Genomic DNA, 26,018 nt, shown 5'->3' with positions numbered 1-26,018 from the left:
GAATTTTTGGAGAGAAGGCATATTTTTAAGAGGCACTAGTTATAATTGACAGTTTATTTAAGCTGCTTCTCAAATGAATCACATAGGAAGACATAGGAAACTCCATTTTACTCAAAGCACCGTTCCTTCTCTGGTAACCTGTTAGCAACATCAGACGCCATCGGAAAGCGTCTGTAGCCTTTGAGCGGGACCCTGTTAATGGGTTAGTCTTCCTTTTCGCTTCATTAATAATTCCCATAAAAATTTCACCTCATGACTTAAGTAACCGCCGCACCAGCGAAAGGACTTCAAAGCCACGGGATAATCCTGAGGCAGCCGTCTCGTAAATGTCGTCCCGCGCAGCCATTTCAATGTAAATTCCGTCCATACCGTCCCTCTCCGTTCCGCGGTGACAAGCCTGGAAATTAACCAATATGCGATGCTGCGCCGTATCTCGGCAATTTCGTATTCCGGTTGAGGCGGCCGCTGCGTGGACTTTGCTGGGATGAAAGAGGAGGAAAACAAGGAATATAGTTTCGCTTTATGCAATAGGGTGATGACACGGTGGAAATCCATTTCTATGAGATATTCTCTCGACCCTCCTTACTCCATGCACAATTAATTTGATACAAGCTAGGAGCATAAATCCTGGATGATTATGCCGTGTTCAGGACAACAGCAATGAATATTTTCATCTTCTCAGGACTCAAGAACAGCAGGAGACAGGGAAATTAGTTTTGTTGTATTATGTAGATGCCGGCACATTCTGCAGCATCGACAGGATTCAGCGGTTGAGGTGTATGTGTTTGTGTTGGTTGTGGGTTGGAGGTGAGGGGGTTATAGTATTAAAAGTAAGCATTCTTTTTATGTTTTTTTTATTTATTATTTTTTAATTTTTTTAAAAACTAGCTCACATTATTTCCCGAGAACAAACATAAGGCGTTCTGTGCGGTGGTCCACAGATTATTATCTATCGATCACCGAGCCTCTGGAGCATTATGTAATTGGAATGTTAATGTAATCGCAGCGAGCCGCCCCCTCGATTTCCCCCTAGAACACGGGCACAATTAAAAGCGCAGTCGCTCGGGCTGGAGAGTGGCCAGCTGTAGTGGGTTAATAGATGGGTTTGGCCAGACGTCTGCGAGGTGACCGCTAGCTGGCAGCCCGCTGGATAAGGTTGCAGATTGTAAGTGGACATGTACTTTACTTCCCTCTGTGTGCAGTTGTCACTGCCGATGATGAAGCACCCTGAATCTTCCCCCTTCTCTGTCTGCGGCTCCCTCGTCTCGCCCTTACTCTACCCTTCCTAACCCTTCATTCTCTCGCCAAGGCCGAAGAAACTGTGCTGACATGTGGGTACCGTCTGACTGGAGACCCCAGAGTGGAGTGTCTCTATCGACTCAGGGGAGTTCAAGGACTTAAAAGAACATCAAAATAAGAGAGACAGAGGGAGGCAGCAGAGGCCGGAGTCCTTTAGCCTCTGATAACCCGCGCCCCGTCTCTCAGTCAAATAACCCGTATTGTCAACAGTGCTTACTTGGCACTGCCCTACTGTACTTATAAATACACATGCCCTCAAAGCTGGAGTAAAAATCAGTGCAGGCTCAGGCGTTATCTGCTTTGACCTGGAATGACATGAAATGGCATGCTAAAATATGTACATTGCTCTAAATATTCACCCAGTGTGTCCTGGTTACAGCGACTTCTTATTTCAGCACTGCTCTGCTTAGTGGTTTCATTTGGCATCTGCTCTCATTTCCAGAGGAAAAAAAAAAAAAAAAGACAGAGAGAGAGAGAGAGAGATGGGGAGTTGGTGTGCTCGGTCAACCACAGATGCTACTGTAGCTGTCCGTGTCGTTTTTTGGAGTTGATCCGTAGAGCTGCGTTACCGGTGATGAATGGATGCGTTGGTCAGAAATAAATAGTAAATGTTCCCTGGACGTATTGCTGCATAAGTACCCGGGAAAGGTTCCCATACGAGCACTTAAAGCAGGATGAATTATCAATGTGTCGCTGTACCTCATTAAAACTCAGAGGCTGGAACAGGATGCGTTTGATTGACAGGTCTTGATATAAATTAAGAGCCATCGTTTCTTAAAACAAACTTTCTAGAAATCAACAGTGTCTCTAAATGTTAAGCCCATTAACATTTAGAGACAAGCAGGATCGAAAAAAACGCAAAATGCTGATTTTCCATCCGCAGCTCCAACTCTTCAATGATGCATGTGAATATACTGTACTCTCTGAAAAATGCATCCGGTGAAACAAGTGGCTGGTTTGGCTCCGGGGAGTGTTCGCTCCCTCCTAATGCAAAATGGAAGGAAAACGAGAGTACTCCAACGGGGTAATAAATAATAGTTAATGTTTTCAAAGTTTCTGATAGATGCCATCAAAATGCACATGAAATATTAATTTAATGGTCGACACTTTATTTGGATGGTCCGCCGGTGCAAATTGGCGTCCCATTAAGCGACTTCAATGTGTCGCCGAAATGCCTCGGGTGTTTCCAGAGCCGCCCGTAACTGCGCGAGAGTTCGTCGATATATCTCCGGGGCCACAGTCAGGCTTATGGTCGGGGTTACTGCGCCGCCTTGAAACCTTTAACGCGGGCGGAGGACGAGGAGCAGTACAGTAGAGCCTCTCTTTGGCTCCGCTCTGGCCTCATTAGTATTCCGTCCGCAGCGCGGGGCACTGGGCTAAATTTAACCGGTGGAAAAAAAAAAAAAAAAAAAAATAAGGAACTGGACACGGCAACTGTGAGAGAGGAGAGCTGACCGGACCTGAACTGCTCCTACGCCCGCTGGAGGACCGGTGTTTGTGTTTTTTTGCCTTCGGCCATCTTTCTGGCGCTTGCGCAACGGCCCCGTATCTGGACTAGATTGGGCGCTTCTAATGACATGCCTCGGTGCTGTTGGCAGGGTGCTTCAGGCCCACATGTGCACCAGCTCAGCCCGGCTACTGTATCGCTGGGATTTAGCTCCGAGATGGCTCATTAATAAATACTTAGTCTCTCAAGTTGCATGTCATTAGGGAGGCACATTAATCAGTGGTATGAATAAACATGGGGACATGCATCTCGAGAGCTCTCATACGCAGTGTTGATATTAACGTACCTCTGTCTGCAGCGGTACAATTAACAGTCGCCCGCTAATGAAAGAATAAACGGGGATAAATACCAAAAAAAAAAAGAAAAAAGGAGGGTTTGATTATGTAATATGTCACTGCTCCCGTAGTTTTAGTTCCTCATCTTTCTATTGTCACCCTGAACATGTCCCTAAGTGCCTTCCGATAGCAACGACAGATCGTCCCGCAATCATCGCAGTCCACCCAATTCATTAGCCTCCAGATACCCAGCGCCGATCTCAAAAACTCACCATTCTGCCGCGAGTAATGAAAGTGGCAATAAATGGATAGCTTTGTGGGGAGCGGGACGGAGCGGAGAGGAAAAAAAAAAGAGCAAAAAAAAAAAAGAGAAAGCGTCCATCTATCAATTAAATGACAGGGGCCGGAGTGTGTGCGGTGAATTAAGAGAATCCGATGGCCCATTTTTCCTCTTTCATTGGAAATCATCAACGCTAAATACAGCAATGGGAGATAAAGGCACGAAATCCAATAAAGTATAAAACGGATGGAAAATGCAGCCGCTGGCTGTCGCAAAAAGTTTACAGCAGGTCTGTCGTCAGAAGAGTTCCCCCTCGCTGTAAGGAGTTGCCGAGGCTCGCTGCGGTGGCCCTCTCATCAAATAAACGATACTTCTAAACAGAGCCGCTACGCCAGATTATTTCGCTCTTTATCGTCCGCAGTTGTCGTGAGCGTGCACACCTCCCAAAAAAAAAAAAAAAAAAAAAAAAGGCCAACATTTTCTCCAGCACTTCTGAGCAATGAACCGTTTCTGACAGTCATTTTGACAGTGCAGCGTGAGAGGAGGGTAGCGAGTGGGTGGGCGGGCAGAGTGACGACGCTGTTGGCGTGCGGTGCCGCCGTGGCTTTCCTCTCCCTTCATTGAAGCTTGTTTTTGCCTTTAATGGCTCGATGCCCCTCAAAGAGATGAAACCCGGAGCAGCCTCCCAAGCCAATTGTTGGCTTCTTCTTTCATTCCTATTTTTTTTATTTTTTTTTTTTGGCTGAAATGATCTGTTACTATTTTATTTGAATTCTATCGGAGATAAATGACGTTCGTAGTGAGAGATATACATGAGTAGAACATAAAATCCAATTTATGCATCTTCATGGATCAGAGTGTCTGAAGCCAGTCGTTCTAATATGCTACAGATTTACCTTCGCACACCCCATTTCAATGCAGGAAGGCCGTGACACTGCAGTACGCCGGCGTTGTTTATTCAATTATTAGTTTGCGCGAGGCCCGGCTGCCCCAGATCTCGGATACAGCTGTGGTTTGTTTATTTATTTCTTTATTTTTTGATAGCTGGATGTTCACCAAAGTTAAGTTTGGCTCCGCAACAAAGTTTGTTATTCCTCAAGGATATCCACTCGTGTCCTAGAGTTAGAGATCAATAATGTATCCTGTGCTTCTACTAGGCTCTCTGATAAAAAACAACAATGTATTTGTGAAGTGAAAGTAACATTTATTGATCTTTGCCATCCCCCCTTTTCTGTGTGTAAGTGCATAAACAACGGCTTTAAATTCATTGCTCGGGCCGCGTGCTCCGCGGAAGGTCAGCCAACTTTGACAGCGGGAGTTAATTGTTAAAAAAAAAAAAAAAAAAATTGGAAAAAAAAGTTCGGGATTAAGCCAGTGAACTTAACAAAAGCCTATTAATAGGACATATGGCATTGTGAGTAAAGATGAGGCGGAGCGCGCCAGGGACGGGAAACGCTGCCGCCATATTATAACCCATTATGACAGCCTGTAGTCACAAATGAAAATAGCTTATGGCCTGTTTGCTGCTCCTTCCCCTCTCCCTTACTTTTCGACTCATACATATGTATAGTGCTGAGGCAGTCGGGCAGGAGTGGGCTGAGAACAGCGTGTGGCTGTGTTTTGCACTGTGTATATCTAATTGCCTGACCACCAACAGTTATAGGCGTATTCAAATCCAACACTAAATGTTTCCCGAGCCAGCTCGCCGCTTCCCGATCCCGAAGCCAACCTCCCCGGAGCCGCCGTGCACGCGAGGCGATCGGCCCGTCTACCTGCGGCGAGTAAAGAGCGCAGTGAACCTTCAGCAATCTGTCAATCAGGCGGCGACTGTCAGAACGAATTTCAGAGCATCGGGCTCCCGCTACCTCTCTCGCGGAGTTTGGCTTCAGAACTGTTTCTCCGCTGCCAATGACGTGTCCGTGCAATTAGACCGAGGGAGAGGTAATGGTGTCACCCTCCTCCAGGTGTCCGCGCGGGCGACATCTGGTCGGAGGAGAGGAGGCGGCGTTGGACGCAAACATCTCAGAGGCACGCTCGTACACGAGCGCCACCGAATCCTCGCCCGGACGTGTCAAAGCAGCATCTTTTTTATCTGCCGGCTGCAGGCATCAATTAGTGCAGTCGGAGAGCTTTGTGTGGGATTTACATTCGCAGCTACGTTATGTGCAAAGGTCATCCTGTCTCCTCCTTTTGTCAAAGTGGAGTGCTAAGAAAAAGTTTTGAAACTAGAATCCCCCTCCAAGTCTCTCACTCTTTCATTTCGTACCTCCTGAGAGGCATGGCGATGAGAAGAGTATCCTCCCTGACTTCAGTGACAAAAAAAAAAACGCAGAACAGAATGTCAAAAGTGGTTTATCTTCCTGTTAATAAGTTTCTATTCAACACTTTGTCTAAAGTTCTGAAACAATCAGCTGGAACAGCGTTAACTAAGAGATGAAGCTCTGAGAGCTCCGAGAGGAGATTCCTCTTTTAGCCGGATCAAAGCGGGGCATCCTGGTGGCGACTCGGCTCGGGATACAAAGCACAAGCACAGAGAGGGGGCACGCTGATCTGAGCAAAGCGGTGAAATTAGACTTTCATTTACACAGCAAATGTGGGGGAAATATGGATATCTCACAGAAAAGGGGCTCATTAATTGTTTTGGGGCTGTTGTTGCATTTCACAACACACGGTCCACCACACGTGAACATGTGTTGGTGCTTATTTTGTCATGTTTTATGTCGATTGGAGATCGGGAACTTGTTTTTAAAGGCTGCAAATGAGCACATTAGATTAGAACGACATCATGACTGTTTTGTTGAAGCATTGTGCTTCTGCTTTGTGTTAAAAATGAAACCTGATACAAAGAAACGTGGCATTCATCAGTTATTGATGCATACAGCCGAAATACACTAAATACAATCTTGAAATCTTTAAGTATCACAGTGGTTATACTTAATCCAGCATTTCCTGTACTTCCTTGCATTGCATAATGTCTTGTCACTTGTATTTCAAGAAAACACTCAAATGTGCTATTTTAAAATACCATTATTGCACTTTTAAATCAAAATACTTATTTAGTTTTTGTTGTTTTTGGATAAAAGGCACCTTCATACAGCACCTTTTATCAGGACCCTCTCCAGTAACTATATTACCCTTTAAAATTCAGTTGCACTGAAAACACAGGTCTGCCACAAATGTGTGTGTATATGCCACCACAAATTTAGCTCCTGGCAGCCCATTTAATATTTCCTCCATTTGGGTCATAGCAGATGTCATTGACTGAATGTGGACCAAAGCTATTTTTGGTTTGTTACAAATGACTCTGCAAAGTAAAAGTTACGCAAGACAGGCGGATCTGATGTTTCTTCGGGCCAGAGGTTCTTGACAAATTCCAGCATCAAATAAGAGAATTCTGAAAGATAAAAAAAAAAAAAACAACAACGCACAAACAAGCTCACAGATGGACGAGGAGAAATATCCTCCGTGCTCCTTTGTGAACTCTTGCAAATATGCGACGACTAACAGCCGCTCCAGGCGGCTCCCGGTGCAGATGCCTGAATGACAGGTGTTTAATAGCAGGGCCCGGTTTTCTTATTGTCGTGCGTCCGCGACTAGACTCGCAGCCACAGAATTATGGGATGAACTGCTGACCCTCTGGCTCACGCGCCCCGAAGAGGAACACAACTTCCCCCCCGGCCCAGTGCACACGGCTCCAGCTCTGAAAAAGAACCGTTGTCTGCAGGCCAAGAGATAAGCTGTCAGTCTCTCTTCTTTTTTCTCCATCTCTCCCTCACGCCTCCTCCTCCCTCTCACCCTTCCTCCTTCTGCACTTCAACTCTCAATTCCCCGTGTCTAAATATTTTCCCCGGCCGCAGACGCTAATACGAAGTGCGACGGACGCCGGACGCCTCGCCGCGTCCGCATCCTCGCCCTGTTTGTTTTGTGCTGACGAGAGCCTCCCCCGCTCAAACCCTCGCAATGGATGACCTGCGTCTCTTCAACCCTCACCTGACTCCGAAAGTCCTGACTGCGGGCAAACCACTCCATCAAGCTGCCCTCTTTGCCAACGCGAACAGCTGATTCTAGGAGTTATTCCAGCGATGACCTTGACGGCCGCTGCGGAGGTGACTGTTGCAGCTGTGCGCCGCTTCATCGTTCTTCCCTTCCTCCTTCTAGTCCGTGTCAACGGCTCTGAAGCCAAACAAAGACTCGCGCTGAACTTCGGGTCAATTAGTCACGCAGTTCGCCTGCGCACACAACTGGTAATAAAGCTCAAGCTGCAGATTGGACTCTATGATTTATTTGTAGTGCCAGGAAATTTAGTGGAGCTCTGCAAGAGTTGTTGCGGTCATGATTAACCTTAAGTCCTTGGTCACACTCGGATTGCAAACACTTATTTCTTCAACACTGGACACCTCGCTGTGTTCACTGACAACAGGAACCATCAATGCACTATTTTACAAAAGACATTTTGACAGAAGATTCAAGGACAGCAGCAGCAAAATTTGCTCGTCCTCATTCATCAACCGGGTAACAAACGTGTAAACTTATCGCTGAAAAGAATCTGCCCATATCTTATCCTGTCCGAAAGTCATTCTTAGTATCTTTGCCAACCATCTCATTTCCACTGAATAATCTGCGCTCCTCACTGGGAGCAACAAAACTGTGAGTCATAGTTGAATTGAGGACAGTGGAGAGGCTTTACTTGTCAGACTCTCAGCTTTTTTGTACTTTCCTTACCACACACAGTATTCAAACAGGGATTTCGCCTTGTTGAAGCGGATGTATGCACGTGCATTACTTGCGGCTGTGCACGTGACTCAGTGTGGACAAACGTGATTTCATCTTGCATAATGAACTGACTAAAGGAATTGCTATGCTTAACGAAGAACAACTGGAACTCCTGCGGCTGTTTTGACTATACTGCATGATGTAGTTTTTGTATGGAAGCTAAGAAAAACACAATTACTTGAAAGGAGTCGATAAAACTGTGCTAGTTTCAATCAACCTCAGAGTGTCTCCTTGCAGAATGTCAAATATCAAGGTGAGCACCGTCAATAGAACCTTTAATCAAGTGGCTTACTGTATTGATGCTGAGCTTTTAATTAATAAAATAAACCATGCGGCCGACCTAAAATAATGCTACAGTTATTGCTGTTACCCTTTTTTTTTATCATTCAACAGAAACCATAAGTACTTAGCAAACCATTTCTATGGGGCTAAAATCCAACATACTGCAAGGTGAATCAGAAAAGATTATTTTTGTTACAGACTTATCTCTTGATTGGTTCCGTTACCGTTAGAATTCTTTTTGCATGGGACATGTCATTCTCCAAAATAGGCCGATGTAGCTGTTAGGAATGTGCGAGAACTTATCATGCACGAACAAATTTGTTGCATATGCAAGGTTTGCGGTGAAAGATAATGGCTAGGGGTAGCTACACAACAAATTTGTCACTACCTGAAGAATACCAGAAGAATAACCACGAGCGGGAAAAAGACGAGAGTTAGTAAATGCCTCTAGAGAAATCGGTGTCATCGACAGCAGCCACATCCTTCGGAAAATTAAAAAGAAAGTTAAGCAGCTTATGCGACTATGCTAACTGGTAAGTATCATCTTAGACCAGTGTTTGTGGTGTTCTTAAGACAGAATGTAGTGACAGGTTGAGTCAAAAACATGGATTGGAATATTTTTTATCATGATTTTTGTCGTTAATCGGGCCATCCTTAGTATCTAGGCTCAACTCATATCAAAATTTGAGTCTGGCAGCACTCACCGATAGAGAGAAAACAATACCTCTGCATACAATTTGATAGTCCTGCAACCAACTGAAGCCATTGGACTTTGCTCAGATGTATATGTCGACGTTACCCAGCCCAATTCTTTAAACCAAAAGGCTAAACGTGAAACACTGCGTGAGCATCTCAACAGAGAGCGTATGTCGGATTTCTGACCTCTTTTTAACCTCTTTCTGGCGACGCAACAGCGTTGGCTGGTAGCCAGCTCCTGAGAGTCCTTGTTGTGTCCTCATCTGTTGTTCAGCAAGAATTCACCAAAGACTCTCTGGAGATGTTAAGGGCGAATAAGGCGATACTACTTTCTAGAGCACTCGCAATCATACTTCACACTATCTACACTAATTAATGGCAGAATACATTAAATATCTTTCCTAATTACACCTAAAATGAATCACTTTTAACTTTCATTACGAAAAGTGTCATTAGGTATGAGGTAAAGTTTGAGATGTTTCGTGCACTCTAAAATACCTCATTATGAGAAAATGTTTGGATGAAGTGTTGACTAATGATAGAAATCATCGTTATTTAACAACCAAGTACTCACAAAATAATCACATAATAATCAGTCGATCAATCTAAATACTAATTGCTGTCTGCTGTTTATAAGTTTCTGTCGTCCGACTGCTGCAAGGTTACAGAGTTGATTATTGCACACTAGCTAAAGAGGCTCATGCTAATTCCTGTGCCCTTACTATTTTTAGACCCTTTATCAGATAACATTTTATAATCATTCAGCCATTTGACAATAGAATTGGTATCCCACACGCCTACACGACTACATTGTTCTCTGGAGCGAAACAATAAGCAATCACTGCACAACAACTATCTTATTGGCTACAGTGTTTCCACTCATTGGTATCAAGCCAACATGAGATAATCTAATCTAATGCAGAAGGTAGTACAGGAAATATATACTGCATTCTAAAAATTGCGTCAATATCATTAGGAATACAGGACATGAATTATCACACGTTTGGATGTCGACTGTTTATATCCACCGAGTCGTCGACTTCCTCGATAACTGCAAAGACTGTGGAAGTGATTGGCACGGCACAACCACGGAAATGGAGATGGCAGTCCGGAAAGTTGTTAACCTTGAGATTCTTTCGTTTTTCCCAATCTTCATTTTGCACAATCATAATGAGTAATTTTTTTTTCCTAGCATTATTCTCTCTAATCAGACCCTTGTAACACACGGTCCCCTGAAGCCCGCATCAACCTACAGTCTCATCTCCAGTTAATATCCTTGAGAATAACCGCAGACAAAAAAAAAAAAATCTAATTATATTTTTCACCCTTATAGACCTTGCTTCTTTGCATAAAAGTCAGAAATCTTCATCATCTTTGCTGTGAACTGCCAGCTGCACAGGTGACTGCGCCGGTGACAAAAAATATTAATCACCCGAACTGTTTGTTGACGCGTTCCGTCCCCTTCTACTCTTAGCTGCATGTCTGAATAATTAGCCTGTCCTCTCTGCTGTGCCTCTTTGATTTTGCCTTGCTCCGCGTTAGATGGTGTGTTGTCATCCTATTGACAATGACAGTGGTGGCAGCCGTCCATGCCGCGCCACTGGCAGGGTGTGAGCTGCCAGCGCGAAGCCAATTCGGAGAGGGAGCGATGGGCGTGGGAGAGTCCAGCGCCGCGGAGGGAGCTGTCTCTGAAGGCGCCCCGCATGCTTTCACTTTTCTGGTTTCACGGCTAAAAACTTAGAGGTGCTGATCCTTACGGAAAATCACGGCGACTGCGGTCGAACATGTACAAACATGTCATTTTGACAAAGGCCGCTTATAATGAGCTAAGAAGGAAAAAACGAGTCCTTCTTTTGCAAATGAGCTTGAATTCATACTGGAAGTAGAACTCATTATGATGGCCAACTTATTCACCTGCAGCCTCGGCACCTGCTCCACCAACACTTACTGGCACGAGCCTCGCTCCATGTTGGATATGGCTTCCCTTTGGATGCCATCCCCAACGAAATCCAACTTCAACAATCCCGCACGCAAGCCAGCGACAAGCCATCGAGCCAGAACGATTTAAGTCGGAGTACACAAAGAACTCCAAAGCAAGGAAAAAAATAAACACATAGATATAGGAACCTACAATCAGCGCCCACACTCTTCTGCTACCCTCTGCATGCACCCAACTCCCAGCATGCAAAGAGTCTTCCTGAGTGAACAGGTGTTACAGCTTGATGCATCTCAGTGTGTCACTCTGTTTTACTTGGCTCGTTCTCCGTGTGTATGTTTAATCTTATGTGATTCACAGGTTTAGTGCAGCTGTCTATGAGGCATTTTTTGCAGGATTGACTGTTTTCATGGTGACTAATGCCATATTGCTGTGCTTTAGCTCTGCAGGGTAACGGCGTCTAAAAAGTACATCGGTACGCTTATTGTGGATTCTACCAGTCTTAAAATCCTAACTTGTATGTTAAGTGAAAAAGAAAACTGATTAACGTCATAAGACGGGTCCTTCTCAGGTCTACGGTGCAGATTAGCAATGACACCTCATGCCACGCTCAGACGCCCTGTTTAGATATTCAGTCAGACAGGCTCCACACAAAGTGTAGTAATTAATGACATTTAAATGTTAAATTGATCTTGGTCCAGTTGGCATTAATTAGGTGGATTAGAAACAAATCCCAATAAGACAATCTAATGTTCTGGCATTTCTAGAGTTGTGGTGCTCACGTGGCGAGGTGCTTTACCTCGGATTCAGACTATTATTTCCTCCAAGAGACTGCGATCTTGCGATCAGAGAAGTTGGTGTAAATTTAGCGAACCCCTGTTTTGCTACAATATCTACAGTTTAAAGAAAAATTCACGTGTCCGTCAAGCTAAATCTTAGCTTCAGCAGACCAACTCACGCACAAATGCATTCACACTTAACAATGATTTATTTCCTCTAAAGACGCATTCAAAAGCAGTAACACGCTCCGCTAAATCACATTCAATAAACAATTTCCTCCTCGAAGACCAAAAACTATCCATCATATTTATCAACTTCATCAGAGCACTAACCAGGATGAGATTAAGCATTAGCTTATCTCTTCAAGAACACCCAACGTCCTGTCAGCGTTTTGGATAAAAACTAACTTTTGGACTTTCGGTCCTCGTAGCTATTAATTATTTGTTGGAAATGCAAGTCAAAGGTCGGTAAGGATATGGAAGTTCCTTTGTGAAAACTTCTGCAGATCCAATTTATTTTGATGAGAATTAGACTTTGATTCAAGAATTTTTCAGTTATTCTTTATGACTGACCAAAGTACTCAGCAGTTACTGTGATATATGCCAGTTAATAGGGTTTATGCTAAAGTCCCTAGCATTATCACATTTAAAAGTGTTACTTATGTTGAGTAAAGTGCATATATTTCTTCAACAGTGGACGGGTGTTAGCTCTACAACAGGTTTGCCTATGTAGAATTTAAGCTGCTTTCATGGGGGCAAATTGGGACATCTCTTGTTTAAACTTCCCCTACAGTCATAATGTTGCAAAACGGGTACAATAACTCACGTCCTATTGATAAAACTATGAGTGTCCCACAAATCTCTGAAGTTGAAATTTCTGATAGTGTAATCCTTTTTAGCCGCATGCAGCTGAGGTGATTCAAACTAAATCACAGAGGAAAATTTGAATTCATACAACATAATCAACTCTAAGTAAAGACAGGACTACTGAGTGGATGTTGCCAAACGATGATGCCAAGATTTATAGACCTTAAAAAATTAATTTTTCATGGCAGTGCACCCTTGTTTTGTCCTCTGCGTGTGTTGTTTTTCCCAACACAAAGAATTTATGTTCGGGGAAATGTGCTCGGTAATAAATGGCCAGAGTGTACGCTAATGTATAACTCTGACAACTTTCTTATAGAATCCTGAACATTCGTGTTTCGGGATAATAGGCAAAGCGTCATTGTTTAGCATCCTGTGAAATGTTATCTAAAACACCCGCATTAACAAAACTGAAAGGTTTCAGCAAACTGTTCTCGTTCGTTAATTCAGCAGATTACAAAAATGTCTCCTACTTCAAGCAGCCGGATGCTTCGATGATTTGGTCACAACCTGCCGCGAAGGACTTACAAAATGTGGAGAACACACACATGAGCCTTTACCTCCCGCTGCCATCAAAGCAGTTGAGGAAGTAAGTCTTGGAATCCTGGAAGCCGTCACAGCTTCTTCGATTTTGTTTTTGCAAACTGCTGACAAATTCGAGACTTCTTTCCAAGTAAAATGGCCGGTGACGCAACTTGTAGTATTTGCTTCCCAGTATGCATGTATGTGTCTAATGTCTTTACATTTCTACAGCATACTTAACACATTTTTAGTTACACACTAATTGTTGTGCTCCTCGTCTACTTACCCACCATGATGCATCATTACAGATGCCATGCCTGAATTAGCGCAACAGCTGTGAGTCATACTGTTGCAACTTGTCGAATTCTTTTCGGAACCTTTCCTCACCACACAGAATGAATTACCACATGCAAAAAACATTTTGCTGTGGTTCAAATACCAGGAATACTGAATATTCATACAGTTAATCGTTGCATGGTGCCTTAGTGCACCTGCTTTACTTTGTGTATTATGATATGTGCATAAACCCAAAAATCCCTGACAGGTCTTGAAAGGGGTTTTTAAAGGCCTGAGGACACAGCCGCTTAGCTTTGTGCCATCTAAGCATTGTCAGCCGAACAATCTCATTCAGAACTGGGTTGATTTATGATGCATCACAGACTGCGGCTAAAAATAAAAAGGAAGGACAAAAAAGCCTCCTGATGATCCCTCAGTATAACACGGTTCCAAAGATTGTCGCTGGATTAAGCTGCTGCGCTGGTGAGTGGGTTGGCCCACGCCGCCCCGGGCACTTTCACAGGCGACGAAACTGAATGAAAATGTGGCATCTCCTCAGATCAGATCACATTATGCGTGGCCGTTCCTCCTTTTTTTGCCTTTCGTGCGTCTGCACGCTTGGACAAAATTAGTGTCCTCACCTGGTGGAAGAGACAGCCAGCGTGATGGCCTAATGGAGAGAAAGCTGTCCCTCTGCGTACAGTACGCTTTGACACAATGAAATGATGTAGCTATTCTTGGAGGCTGCTTGTGCACTTCGATGGATGCCATTTTTCACACCATTAACTGCAGCCTACTGGTTTTATTCACAGCGCAGAGATAGGCCAAAACAATCCTAAACACGCCCACGAACGAGCACAATTGAAACAATTGATCTAAGCTGTTCCACCCAGTCTGTCGCAATTCTGTGCAGCAGGAGAAACCATTATCTCCATCCGCCCTTCATCTCTCCCTCTCCCTCTCCGTCTCTTTCTCTCTTGCACATATTCTCTGTCTTTCTTTGCTTCTGCATTTAAGACCCCCCTTTTCATCCAGATCAGCTCTACCCTTGCCTTGGGACGAGCGAAGAAAGTGCATACGTGCATGGTCAAAAATAAATAAATAAATAAAATCCCTGCATTCTGTGGAGCTAGCCCACGCTAGGTGTGGTGGTTGATACAAATCAATGAGCAAAACAAGCGCAATTTTTGGAGTGTTTATCTCAGCAGAGGTCTAACCTAAAGCCCTCATTATGGTGTGCGCTGAGTGCAGGGTTCGCGGAGGGAGGCCGAGCTCAAAGGACCGGCTAATCCAGTGGGTTTTACAGGCATGATGGGCTAGTCGATATGCTGGACCTGCATCTTAAAGAAGCGGGGGGGCCCACAGCAGAGCTAGGTAAAGTAGGCTCTGGGGAATTCTTTGCGTGGAGCAGTTTTTATTCTCGCCACAGCTTTCAAGGTTACATGACGCTAAATTCTTAACCCGTTGTTTACCTCTGCTCTCCCTCCCGTCTATGATCTCATTTCAATCCTCAATTCTGCTTACGTTTAATACGGCCACGTATAAAATAAATATTTCGTACCGTTAGGTGCACAAGATGTATAAAAATCTCCTCTTGGTGGAGACGGGTCCCGTTTGTATCAGCTTATCTGCTCACCGTAATAGATTCACACTCGCAAACACTCGCACAACTAAGGCCATATAAGAATCTATTTAAAATCGGCTCAACCGAGAGATGATCGGACATTCTGCTTCAAATCCCCGAGCAGCATTTCATCAGTCCTGAGCATAATTGAGCTCCCGATCCATTCCGGGGACGGACAAATTTATGTGGTGCTCAGCTTTAGGCGGCAACACAGGTGCGGAGATGGCAGGGGTGTTTTGGATTCAGCGAAGAATAGATAAGGCTGGAGGTACCTTGTTCTTGTTGTTTTCCTGAGCAAAGAGAACTCTGCTGGAGGCACGTCACCAAGTTTAATTTGGGAATTTAATTTCCACACACAAAAGAGGTCAGGCAAGGAGGAACAAATTGACAGACACAGCAGGGAGGTACTTGTCATTTCTTTCAAATAGCTTTTAATGAAAAGAAACCCTTCGGTCCAGGTGTACCAGGTTGAAGGGTACTTTCCTCCGTGTGTGGCGTCGCTTTCAGCGCTGCCCTGGAAGCATTGTTGGCCTGAAAGGACAGCTGGTCGGCATGTCCACATGTCGGAGACTGAGCCAAACCGTGCCTTAATCTAAAGTAAATGGATTCAGTGTTGGAGAACAGGCTGGGCCATCCTCAGTGGAGATCACTGGGCTGTGGTCAACTGGGCAGCAAACCCACAACGTTGGCAGCCAATTCAGAAACGGTTGTTTTGTGGAAAATGATCCATTGCAGCACAGCTTTGTGACTGATTGTAATTTCTGATTGTAGGCAGTCATTTGGACAAACAAAAAGAACCGCCAACACCTGCCAAGTTTATTACTCAGCCATATCAAGTCATTAATAGCTAGATTAAATTGGGTATTTATTTCCAATGTAATTACTCCAGCGCGTTGGCACATACGTAGTTGAGACACATTTCCAGGGAAATGAACATGTTTTCCACTTTTTCTCCCCAATTCAGTTTTTATTAGGGCCGGTATATTTAATTTGTTGTCAAGATTGAGCCCATTGCCTGAAATGGAAATAAATGCAAATGCGATTATTGTACCTCTTCCATCTCCAATGACCCATTTTCCCTAGAATATCATCCCCAATACCCTGAAATGTTCCCTTAAATGTTTGTCTTTTGTTTGTTGTTTGTTTTTTTATGGTCCTAGTCTGATAGTGAGAGTGCTTGTGATGACATGAGGCCACCTCATGGATAAATGTTGGAGTTTTCTTACTAAGCGCTTTTTTTGCTCCCCAATCCTACTCAGTAACAGCATCAGAAAGGGGAAACAGAGGGAAGAGAGGATATGGCCCATTAAAAAAAAATAAAATGAAAATAAAAAAAGACCCTTTGATTTGGGCTCGGAGTCTTCTTTGGGCTGCTTCTGGGATTGGAGCAGATTTGGTTCAACCCTGAGTAGAGTAGCTTTAGCAGAGAGGGGCAATGTTCCCCGGCCACCTGGACCTGGATGTGTCATTACTGGTTTCGAACTTGAGCTCAAGACACTGCTGGCTTGCTGGCTTACACGATCGCTGTCAGGCTGACTGTTCTGGTCTGATCAGGTGTTTGGATGGATCACTATCCACGCCAGACTTCAAAAACACAGCATTTAAAGACCAATAGTAGTCTCAGCGATCAGATCATTCAGCGTTTTCTTTGACTGGCTCCATTTTAGCCCAGAGGCCTTGACTTTTAGTTTTGTTTATTCGAAACTCACCACGTGTTCAGAGAGTAAAGACGTAGAATTGTATTTTGCACGTATGCACACTTACACAAGCGCTCTTAGTGCACTTAAAAAGGATATAAATATAATGACGAGAAGACAGAAAAGAGCAACATGTGAGGAAGATAAATAAGTATACACCGGTCAGGCATAACATTATGATCAGCTGTTATTTGGGGCCTCTGTGGATCACCGCACAGATACTTGATCGGTTTGGAGGTCAGGTCAGGTTCCTAAACCATTTTTGCGTGTGTGTCTGTGTCATGGCTGCTTCCTGCTGGGGATGGCTGCTGCTGCCATCAAGGAGTGTCATTGCTATTGTGGGGAAGCCTGGTCTGGTCTAGGTGGGTGGTAGATATCTAATATCGTTTTCACACTGAGAATCCCATATTGTCGTGGGATTTTCTTATCCGGATTGACCCGCCTTGGTGAACTTTCAGACAGCCAGAGGTCCCAGATCTGACCTCCCGCTGTGAGAGCTGTGTGCTTCCCTCTCATACGTCATTGCGTTGTGTCCCGCACAGTGCTCGATATCTGCCGCTGAATCTCCTCTTCTCCACGGATGCAGAGCAGCACACAGATTTTGTGGTCAGTCAGAGATCGGTCTTGGGGAGACCAGCCAGAAAACTAATCTAATGAGTTAAGAGATGACTGGAGCTTCTACAATGACAGTCTGACAGGCTGTGCAGTGACAAAATCAGAACCCGTCAGGCAGGTAATGACACCGGGTAATTTAGCAGGACAGCGTGGGATGGGATGGGCCGCTTGCCGGGTAGACTCGGGTCAACCCTTTCACGCTGCCAAAAAGACCCACGATGACCCGGGACAATGCAGGATTTTCGTGTACTGTGAAAGGGGCTTAAGTCACAGCCACATGAACGTTGGGTCCAAAAGTCTCCCAACAGAACATTGTATTGTCAATGATGGTCAATGTTATTTACTGTCAGAGGTTTTCATGTTGTGCCTGATTGGTGTACATTTTACCCTCATGGATCTGCTATTTAGTGATGAACGAAGCTTGCCAAGTTGTTTTCTAAAAACTAGCAAAACTTGAAAGCAAAAGGCTCAAAGTTCTGCTGCTGGCAATCACAAGTGAAAACGTGATGACTGCTTTTTGTCTTTTTTTTTTTTTGTTAGCTCAAAACCAATCTCTGACACACTTAAATCTCTATTATATAACTCTAAAACTGCTTGGTGGCCAGTCTCATTAATAGAGCTGTAACTCAGGGCTTCATTCCTAAAAAAGCTGACATTTGGAGTACACTGATTTCACCTGACACTAGTGTTTTGCTGCCTCCGTCCTCTTCCTCTGGGCCAGCAGCAGGCCAGTCTCCAGCGTTGCATGAGCATATGCACAGAAATACCAAAAGGCCGACTGACAGAGACTAGCGTTCTGGACGCTCTGTGCTCTGCTACTGATAATTGCTCTTTGTCCAGCTTATTTTCCGTCCTCTTTCTCTCGGAGCGTTAATTCTATGAGTTCTGATTGCTTTCCAGCGTTCATTTGTCTTGACATGAGCGCAGACGTGAAGCGACGCCTCCTCATGCCGTCGTTCTGCATAGTAACTACATAATACCCTTAATAACAGTCCATCGTTCCTGTTTGGTTCCATATAAGCATGTGTACCTCATCGCTAACCCCTCGCCATCCGCACCCCTGTTGCGATTTCCCGTCTCCTTTTTTGTTTTGTTTTTTTTGCTTTTTTCAGCGCCTAATGTAATTATTTTAATTTACCAGTCTGAACCTCTCTAATAACCAACATAGTTGCACTCAGATGTTTGGGTTTCCATAGCTGCCCTCTATTCACTTACATTCTGTTTTGACAAAAATAGACCACTCAGGTTTCAGAGGTTACTTTGCATCCTCTCTGGCCGGACTTCCAGAAAGTCCACAATTTACGTGGCGTCTAAATGAATTATACCCCGTGGAGTTGCCACTCCTGCCTGTAGTGATATTACAAATGGACTAGTTGATCAGTATATTACCTCCCAATATCCATCCTGAGGTCCTTCTCATTTTACCTGTCATGAAGCCTGTAATGAGATTTACAAGTAAGACAGGCTGCAGTTGACAGCAGTACGCATTTGAAGGCAGTGAACTTGGAAAAGCTGCCCATTGTTCTTCAGCACCTACAGAAGATTGAATGAACGACAGCAGACAGTGATGCCTCCATTTCAATTATCTCCATTATAACCATGTTTTATGTCCTGACTACTAATACTGAATTTAGGGGGTGTTTGCTCAATACTGTATTGGTAGACGTCTTTTTATTAGAAGTAATACCAATAGTTTATATTTTTATTTCATATTATATGCTTGCTTGCATTGGTCACCATATGGCATTGGTTTCCAAGCTGGTTTTCGCTGCAAACAAGTAATTAGCATGCCTTCAAAAATTAATGAATAAATAAATAAAGAGAGAAGCAGCAACATTCAGTATGATGTGTTGCTTACCTGAGGTTTAAAAACTGGGCTTCCTAGTAGGTTGAAGGACCACTCTTCAATTTCGTTTGTCATGTTAATTTTAGAGAATGACACGGTATTCATGTTGGAACCAGAGGACTACAATGAATTAAAACTCCTCTATGGTGTTAAAATATCTTTTTCTGAGATATTTCAACAGCATAGAGGAGTTTGAATTCATTCATTCATTCACACATTTATTCTGTGTGTGTATTTATTTCGTATTGCTTTTTAATTTAACATAATTTAACATTCATTACTGTCCTTTCGCCCAAGTTCCATTTAAATGGAATGGCTAAATCTTGCTGAGATTTTTTTTTTTTGCTGAAATAGTTTTCTTTCTAAAAAGGTTTCTGAATGCCGCGCACTCGCCACACAGCGGTTAAAGATTAATGCCGGGTTCACCACAGGTTTCAATCAGAGCGCTCTGAGCGTTGAGACACGAGCTCGCCAATTTTTGCCAATACGTAAGATGTGAGCTGGAAATGTCCTCCAGGGAGGGGATGCTAAGGAGTAAGGATGATGAAGTCTGTCAGACAAGAAAGTGAGCCCCAAGAATGACCCCTCTTTTTTTTAAGACTTTTGTGCCTTCATGAGGAAAGGAAACCACGTTTGAGTAGACAGATATGGCCGATGTGAAGGTCTTTCTTCAAGGACGGTTACTAGTAGTTACTCTACTTCATGTCTTCTCCTTGACTGTGCTCAATGTTTAACCACGTCGGTGCTCATTAATATCAATTGTCTTATGCCCCGTTTTGCTGGAAAAACTCACTTTGAAGACGATTCCTAATGTGCTGCAGCGGTGTTGTAAATGTATTGGTCATTCTACTCTATATTAAACAGCGGGTCTATCTGCCTTCCCCTGAGATCCCACAGCCCAAGCCAAGTGTTGGCAAATGAATCAAAAAATAAATTAAATAATTAAAAAGAAATGTGTCACCTACTTTTATGGATGTGAAATTCCCCTTCGGCCTTGTTAATTTTTTTTCCTTGGTGCTTAAAATATTTATTCAATTAAATACCGGTAAACATGGTAAATCAGAGGTTTCCAACGTTTTTCAGGACCCCAAACTAATGCAGAGATTAAGTAGTGTTCTATATTAAACTTAGCCTCGTGCTACTTATAGATATACATTATTATCATCATTTTGCATTCATTATTAAGCTTTCCCTAATCCTTTACTAAAATATGTTGGTTTTATGTTAATATGTATTTAAAAAAATGCAAAATTGTGAGGGGAAATTAAAAATATTTAAAAAATAATTTAATCAACCAGTGATTTTGCGACCCCCCCCATTGTACCTCCACTGACCCGCTGTGGGTCGTGGACCCCTGTTGAAGACATATGTTGTAAATCCTCATTTAAAATGTACTACAGAAATAATCATCTTCTGCACTTTAACTGTCTAATACAAGAGATACTGTAAGTTTTTTATCTGTTGGTTCATAAGATCCAGACATCAATAAGTGATTAGAGAACCTCCTAAAAATCAGCATTTTAAGTCATTTGACATTTTACAGTATGGGTCTAAAAGCTCTTAATGAACTCTGAGATATTCAATGCATGTGCCTTGGAGGCAATGGACAGGATCAGAAAATTGAATGTAGGCACATTCCTTCTGCAGTGTGACTAATAACGTGTTAAAATTAGTTTTTTAATCGCTTCTCGGATTCCGCTTTTAGCCAGTTGGCACAGCGACTCTGTACATATGTGATCTTGAGCTGCGAGAGCGCTACCGTGAAGTAAGTTTAGTAACACGCTCGTAACTTCTTAATTTCTGGGCAGCTTTGCGCTTTGGAGTGTCAGCCTTAACTCCTCGCAGCGCCGCAGTATCTCCGGGTCCCCGAAGACCTCGTGGGTGATAATCAGTCATTACCGCTCCTTCGCCGAGTTATTTATTTCTCCGCATTCGCGCTGCGATTCATCATTTATTTATGTGACAGTTGTTATCTGTCACGGTGTCCCTTTCATGTGGCCGAGAAGGAGAGATTTTATGGAACATTAGGCTTCCGTGCATCTGATGGCGCTACAACTGATTCCGACTCTTCATCTCCCCCTTTGATGCGGCCAGAAATCTCACAGGTCACTTAATTGCAGGATATTGACACCGGCGTTATGGCTGCCACTGCAGCTAATGTGATTCCTTTTAATGTGCGGGATTGTGCTCTCTCAATAAAAAAAAATAAATAAATTTGAGCCACTTTGCAGAGCCCTCTGTAATGGGGGTCTAGGATAAGAATTGTAATATGCGTCGGAGCTTGGCAGAGGCGCGGGCTGTGTTTTTGTTTATAAATAGCTCCGGCCGGCTTTATCCCACTTGCAGTTGTCCCATAATCATCAATCACTCCTGCGCACGGCCCCGGCTTCTCCCGCTCACCGGAGAGACGGCGCACTTCGAGCGGTGCCCCCTTGCACCTCCGACTGCGCGACTACATAAAGTAGAGCGCGGCGAGCGGGGCTGAGCTGAGAGTCGGGGAGAAGGAGAGGGATGGGGCGGGGATGGGATGGGTGAGGATGGGCGGGGGTGGGTTGGGGGGGGGGGTCACTGCCATCCACCATTTCGCTTCTTGGACACGTTCAGACGCACACGCGTAGACGCGTCCCTGCCTGATCGGGGGGGGAGAGCAGGTGGGAGGCTAATCACGTGACGTGCTCCGAGGATGTGGGACGGGTGCGGAGACAAGTGTTTGCTCAGGTTTCATTTGTCTCTCGGCTCTCTAGCTGCCTTCATCTCTTTCTGCGGAGTAGCTTTGCGAGAAGAGCTCACAGCTTTGAGGGCACTGCAGGGGGAAGATCCCAGAGAGACTCTCACCGCACACGTGAATTGAACATTATCCACAACACACACACACACACACACACGTTCTAGTCTGTATGTTGTACGTGCACAGAACAAATCGGTTGCTGATTCTTGTTCAGGTTGTACGCACACACACACACACACACACACACACACACACACACAACTATTCCAGTGTTACCATGGCAGTTGTGAAAAATACAGTAAGAATCCAGATGATCCTTAACAAAATGGTTATATAACTATTGTCCTGCATCTTATCTAAGCCTGCGTCTGTATTTCTGTTTGGCGCGGCTTTGCTGCTTTTCAACAGCCCTTCGCATCTACTGTACCTCCCACAAGACACCGCTGAACACGTGAAGGACATTTGTAATTTGCCGAAGAACAACTGTTCGTTAAATGTAAACGAAACACAGCCTCCTACCACGGACACAGAAAACGTGGGATCCCATCACTTTGGTGCCTTAATGTGAACCTCCACGCTGCCAGAGGAATTTTACACGACAATTAAACGCAGCCTTCTTGAGAAGCGCACCCACCCGGCACCGGCGTCCCCCCCCCCCCCCCCTTCAAAAAAAAAAAAAAAAAAAACAGATTCTGATCCTCACCTCCCGGAGTTCCTTTGCCACATCCTTGAGCTCCTTGAGAATGCCGTCCAGCTGGTCGATCACCATCTTCATGTGGCTGCGGATGCGTTCTCTCGGGCTGGGGGTCTCAGAGGTGTCCCGGGCCGGAGCTCTGCTGAGGGACATCCTTTACAGGGCGACGTGGGGCCAGTGGCCAACAGGCTGAGGGCGTGGGGGAGCCGAGTCGGGGTCCATGTCTTTGGCTGCGAGGAGCCTCAGTGCTACTGATCCGAACAGGGGCCCCGGACACGCAGGGAGACCTCAACATCTTAAAAGCACCTGGGCAGCCGAAACACCTTGACGCGACCGCTCTCTCTGCGCCGGGTCACACTCTGACATCCATGCCTTCGGGCGGACGCGTCCGAAAATGAGGAGGAAAGGAGCATGGGAAAAGTCGAACGCGGTAAATCCATGGAAAAAAAAAAAAAAAAAAAAAAGAAGACGCAAAATACACGCGCTGAAGCTGGTGTGATGCTCTTACATAATCGAGTTGAGCCGACTCATCTCGTGTGTCAGCGCGTACGTTTGAAATCGTTTCCCGGGGAAGAGGTTGCTCAAAACGCCTGTCTATGCAGGGAGGAAACTTTTCCCTTCTTCCGCTTGTTTTTTACTTGAGAAACGCGGTGGCATGACGGCAGGCTAACGTACAAAAGTGAAAGCAGAGAGGGGGCTCGTGGTAACCTCCTTTGTGGAGGAAGCTACCCAGCACAGATAGAAAAATAGAGCTCCCAGCACTTTCAAAATGTGTTTTATTTTATTGGCGGCCAGCAGGGACGAGATTTTCCTTCTAAATATAGTCCCCCTGTAAGGGCTTCTGTCCAGGACAGATCCTGTTTTTTGGGAGGGGGGACAAAAAAAAAGGAATATTCCTGTGTGCAGTGTGGTGCCTCCTCCTCCAGGAAAATAAAAAGGCTCTCAGTAGAAACTCACGTCAAAATAAACTTTGCTGCACATCCATTTTCTTTGCAGATGATGACCTAATCGCGTTGTCCTTCATTTCTCGTCCGCTAACGGGACGAAGGCGGCGTCCGGTGCGGCCCCCCCCCGGCGCCAGGGCGCGCAGCTCATTCGGCGAGTCGCGGGATCGGGATGAATCGATTTCTGAGCCGGCGGAACGTGACCTGCGATGGGAATTCGAGGAGGAACGAGAAAAAAATCATGGTTCCGATGAGACACAGTGAGAACGGAAGGGAGGGGAAGTCAGGAGGGGTGGTGGAGGGGGGGTGAGGAGAGGGGACTGGAAGGCAAATGAGCACCTTCCCCTGGAATTCGGGTGACAGCTTGTCTTATGCAACGACGCTCTCCGAGTCCTCTCGCAAAAACACTGACCCACAGCAGTCCACAGGGGTGTGCCCGAAAACCAAGGGAGCAGAAAGAGAGAAAAAGGATTCTCTTCTCTCCTTCAGTTGTTGCTAAGGGAACCCGCTCTGCCTTCTTGTGCTGCGATTGGATAATTATTTTACTTCTTATCCGCTCGGTGTTGTGTTTTTCTCGGCGGACCCTCTTCAGAGAGGCAGGGAGCTCCGTGCCGTCCAGCAGGACAACGTAAATCCCATGAAAGCTTCCCGGAGGAGCCCCGGAGAACGAGCGGGGGGGAGGAGAGCTCCTCGCCAAATCCGGGGCGATGCCGCTGCCACAGGGTGCGCTGGCCAATCGCACATGGCACCTGGTCAGACGGGAAGGAAAGCAATCACTTATTCTCTCATCTCCTTTTGTTTTATTTTTTATTTCCCATCCCTCCCTCGTGCTCCCAAATCGCAACCAGTGCAGTGCAGTGTGCAGCGAGGGAGACTCGGAGGAGGGACGGGAATTAACTTGACGATTTTTAGCTACTGTCAACATACATCTCTTGCTCCAGCAGCACTTGCCTCCACACACACACACACACACACACACCTACTCACCTTTCCTGTGCATCACTTTGCTGTTGCTATGCCCAGAGCGAACTGTCCAGGCACAGCAGGATCACTCAGGCTACATGCAATCTGCTGCTTCTTTGGAAGTCTCCCCGTCGCACACACACTAACATCTTCACTCTCCGCTCGTCTCGCTGTTCTCTCCCTTCCTCATTTTTTTGCCTCGCACTCCTCTCCATCTCTCACACACACACACACATACGCACAGAGTCCCCCCCCCAACCTCCCTCCACCCCCCCCTCCCCTCCCTTACTTACTGTCTTGACAGAGAGAGAAGCTTCTATCAGCAGGGCTGTTTCACTCTCAGGCTGCGGCTCGTCAGAGGAGGAGTGCGAGCGGAGGATGGAGCCGCGGAGGAGGACGAGGAGGCGGCGGCGGCGGGCGTGAGGTGGGAGCGACGAACGGCCCCGGCGGCGCTCCTGAGGAGGGAGAGAGGAGGCTGAGGATGACTAAGAGCCGGAGCGGCGAGCGGGGCTCCTGCTTCGGCTTGCGATGCCACGGCGGCCGCTACCATCACTCAGACAAACTGACTGCGCCGCCGAAAACACGCCGCCCGTCATCGTTCGCCCGCATCTGAAGGCAGCAGGCAACGGCTGTGGTGCTGCCGCTGTGAAAAATTTAAAAAAAAAAAAAAAAAGGGGGGGGGGAACTGTGTGATTCTTTTGACAGCCTCTCCCTCTTTGCCTGTCGGCCTGTTGTTGTTGTTTTTTTTTTTGTTTTTTTTTTTTAATCTCTCTCTCCCTTCCCTCCCTTCTCTGTCACTCTTCCTCCGTCCCCGTCTCTCTGCCCCTGCGCCCTCGCTGTGTCCTCGCTGACTGCCGGATGAAGGGAAGCTGATGCCAGAGTTTATCGTGGGGCTCAGGCTCCTGCCAGCACCACTCGGCTCCTCCGCTCGGCTCTGCGGAGGAGGGGCTTGGGGCTTTAAAGGCACAGTGTATCACACAGTCCCTCTCCTCCTCCTCCTCCTCCTCCTCCTCCTCCTCCCGCCGCTGCTGCTGCCGCTGCCGTCGACACTCCCTCACTATCTCCTCTCACACTGCCTATCTAGCCTTTGTCACAGTTCTGTCGAGGGTGTTATCTCTCTCTTAAATCAAGATGAAGTCTTCCACTGCCGCCAGCCAAGTCGTCTCAAGGGACGGGGTGTCCAAAGATTCCTGGCTGTTACATCATTAATATACAGAGCAGGTTGGTGTTTGATGACCTCATCTGACTGAGAGACTGAGATGGGGAGGGAGGACCGGCGTGACTTTTTCTCTGCCTTGTCCTCTTCATCGGGATGTTTATTTTCCACACAAGACACGGCCCCCGCTCAGGCCTACCAGAAGCAGCGCCCTAATGCAGAATTAAATTTCTCATTTCATTTTTAAAATAAATTTGATAAA

The 26,018-nt window shown here is 45.4% G+C and overlaps 1 protein-coding gene and 1 long non-coding RNA gene across 3 annotated transcripts in view; one reads left to right on the top strand and one right to left on the bottom strand.

The window, feature by feature from the left end:
* The window catches only part of insyn1 (inhibitory synaptic factor 1), a 47,816-nt gene extending 22,276 nt beyond the window's left edge, over window positions 1–25,540 (bottom strand). The window contains exons 1-2 of one of the 2 annotated variants that reach the window (XM_047580593.1): window positions 24,894–25,540; window positions 22,703–24,386 (exon numbers count right to left, since the gene is read on the bottom strand). In XM_047580593.1, coding sequence (XP_047436549.1) covers window positions 22,703–22,846 — 144 coding nt within the window. In that variant the 5' untranslated portion in view covers window positions 22,847–24,386; window positions 24,894–25,540. Of the gene's footprint in view, window positions 1–22,702; window positions 24,387–24,624; window positions 24,790–24,893 lie in introns of those variants that run through there. The other variant, XM_047580594.1, reaches the window with a different exon arrangement.
* LOC125005323 overlaps window positions 1–26,018 on the top strand; it is a 179,289-nt gene that overhangs the window by 82,499 nt on the left and 70,772 nt on the right. The window lies entirely within an intron of this gene.

Source organism: Mugil cephalus, chromosome 3 (assembly GCF_022458985.1).
Source record: "Mugil cephalus isolate CIBA_MC_2020 chromosome 3, CIBA_Mcephalus_1.1, whole genome shotgun sequence".
In the NCBI taxonomy this organism is placed as follows: Eukaryota; Metazoa; Chordata; class Actinopteri; order Mugiliformes; family Mugilidae; genus Mugil; species Mugil cephalus.
This window is presented reverse-complemented; position numbering and strand designations above follow the sequence as displayed.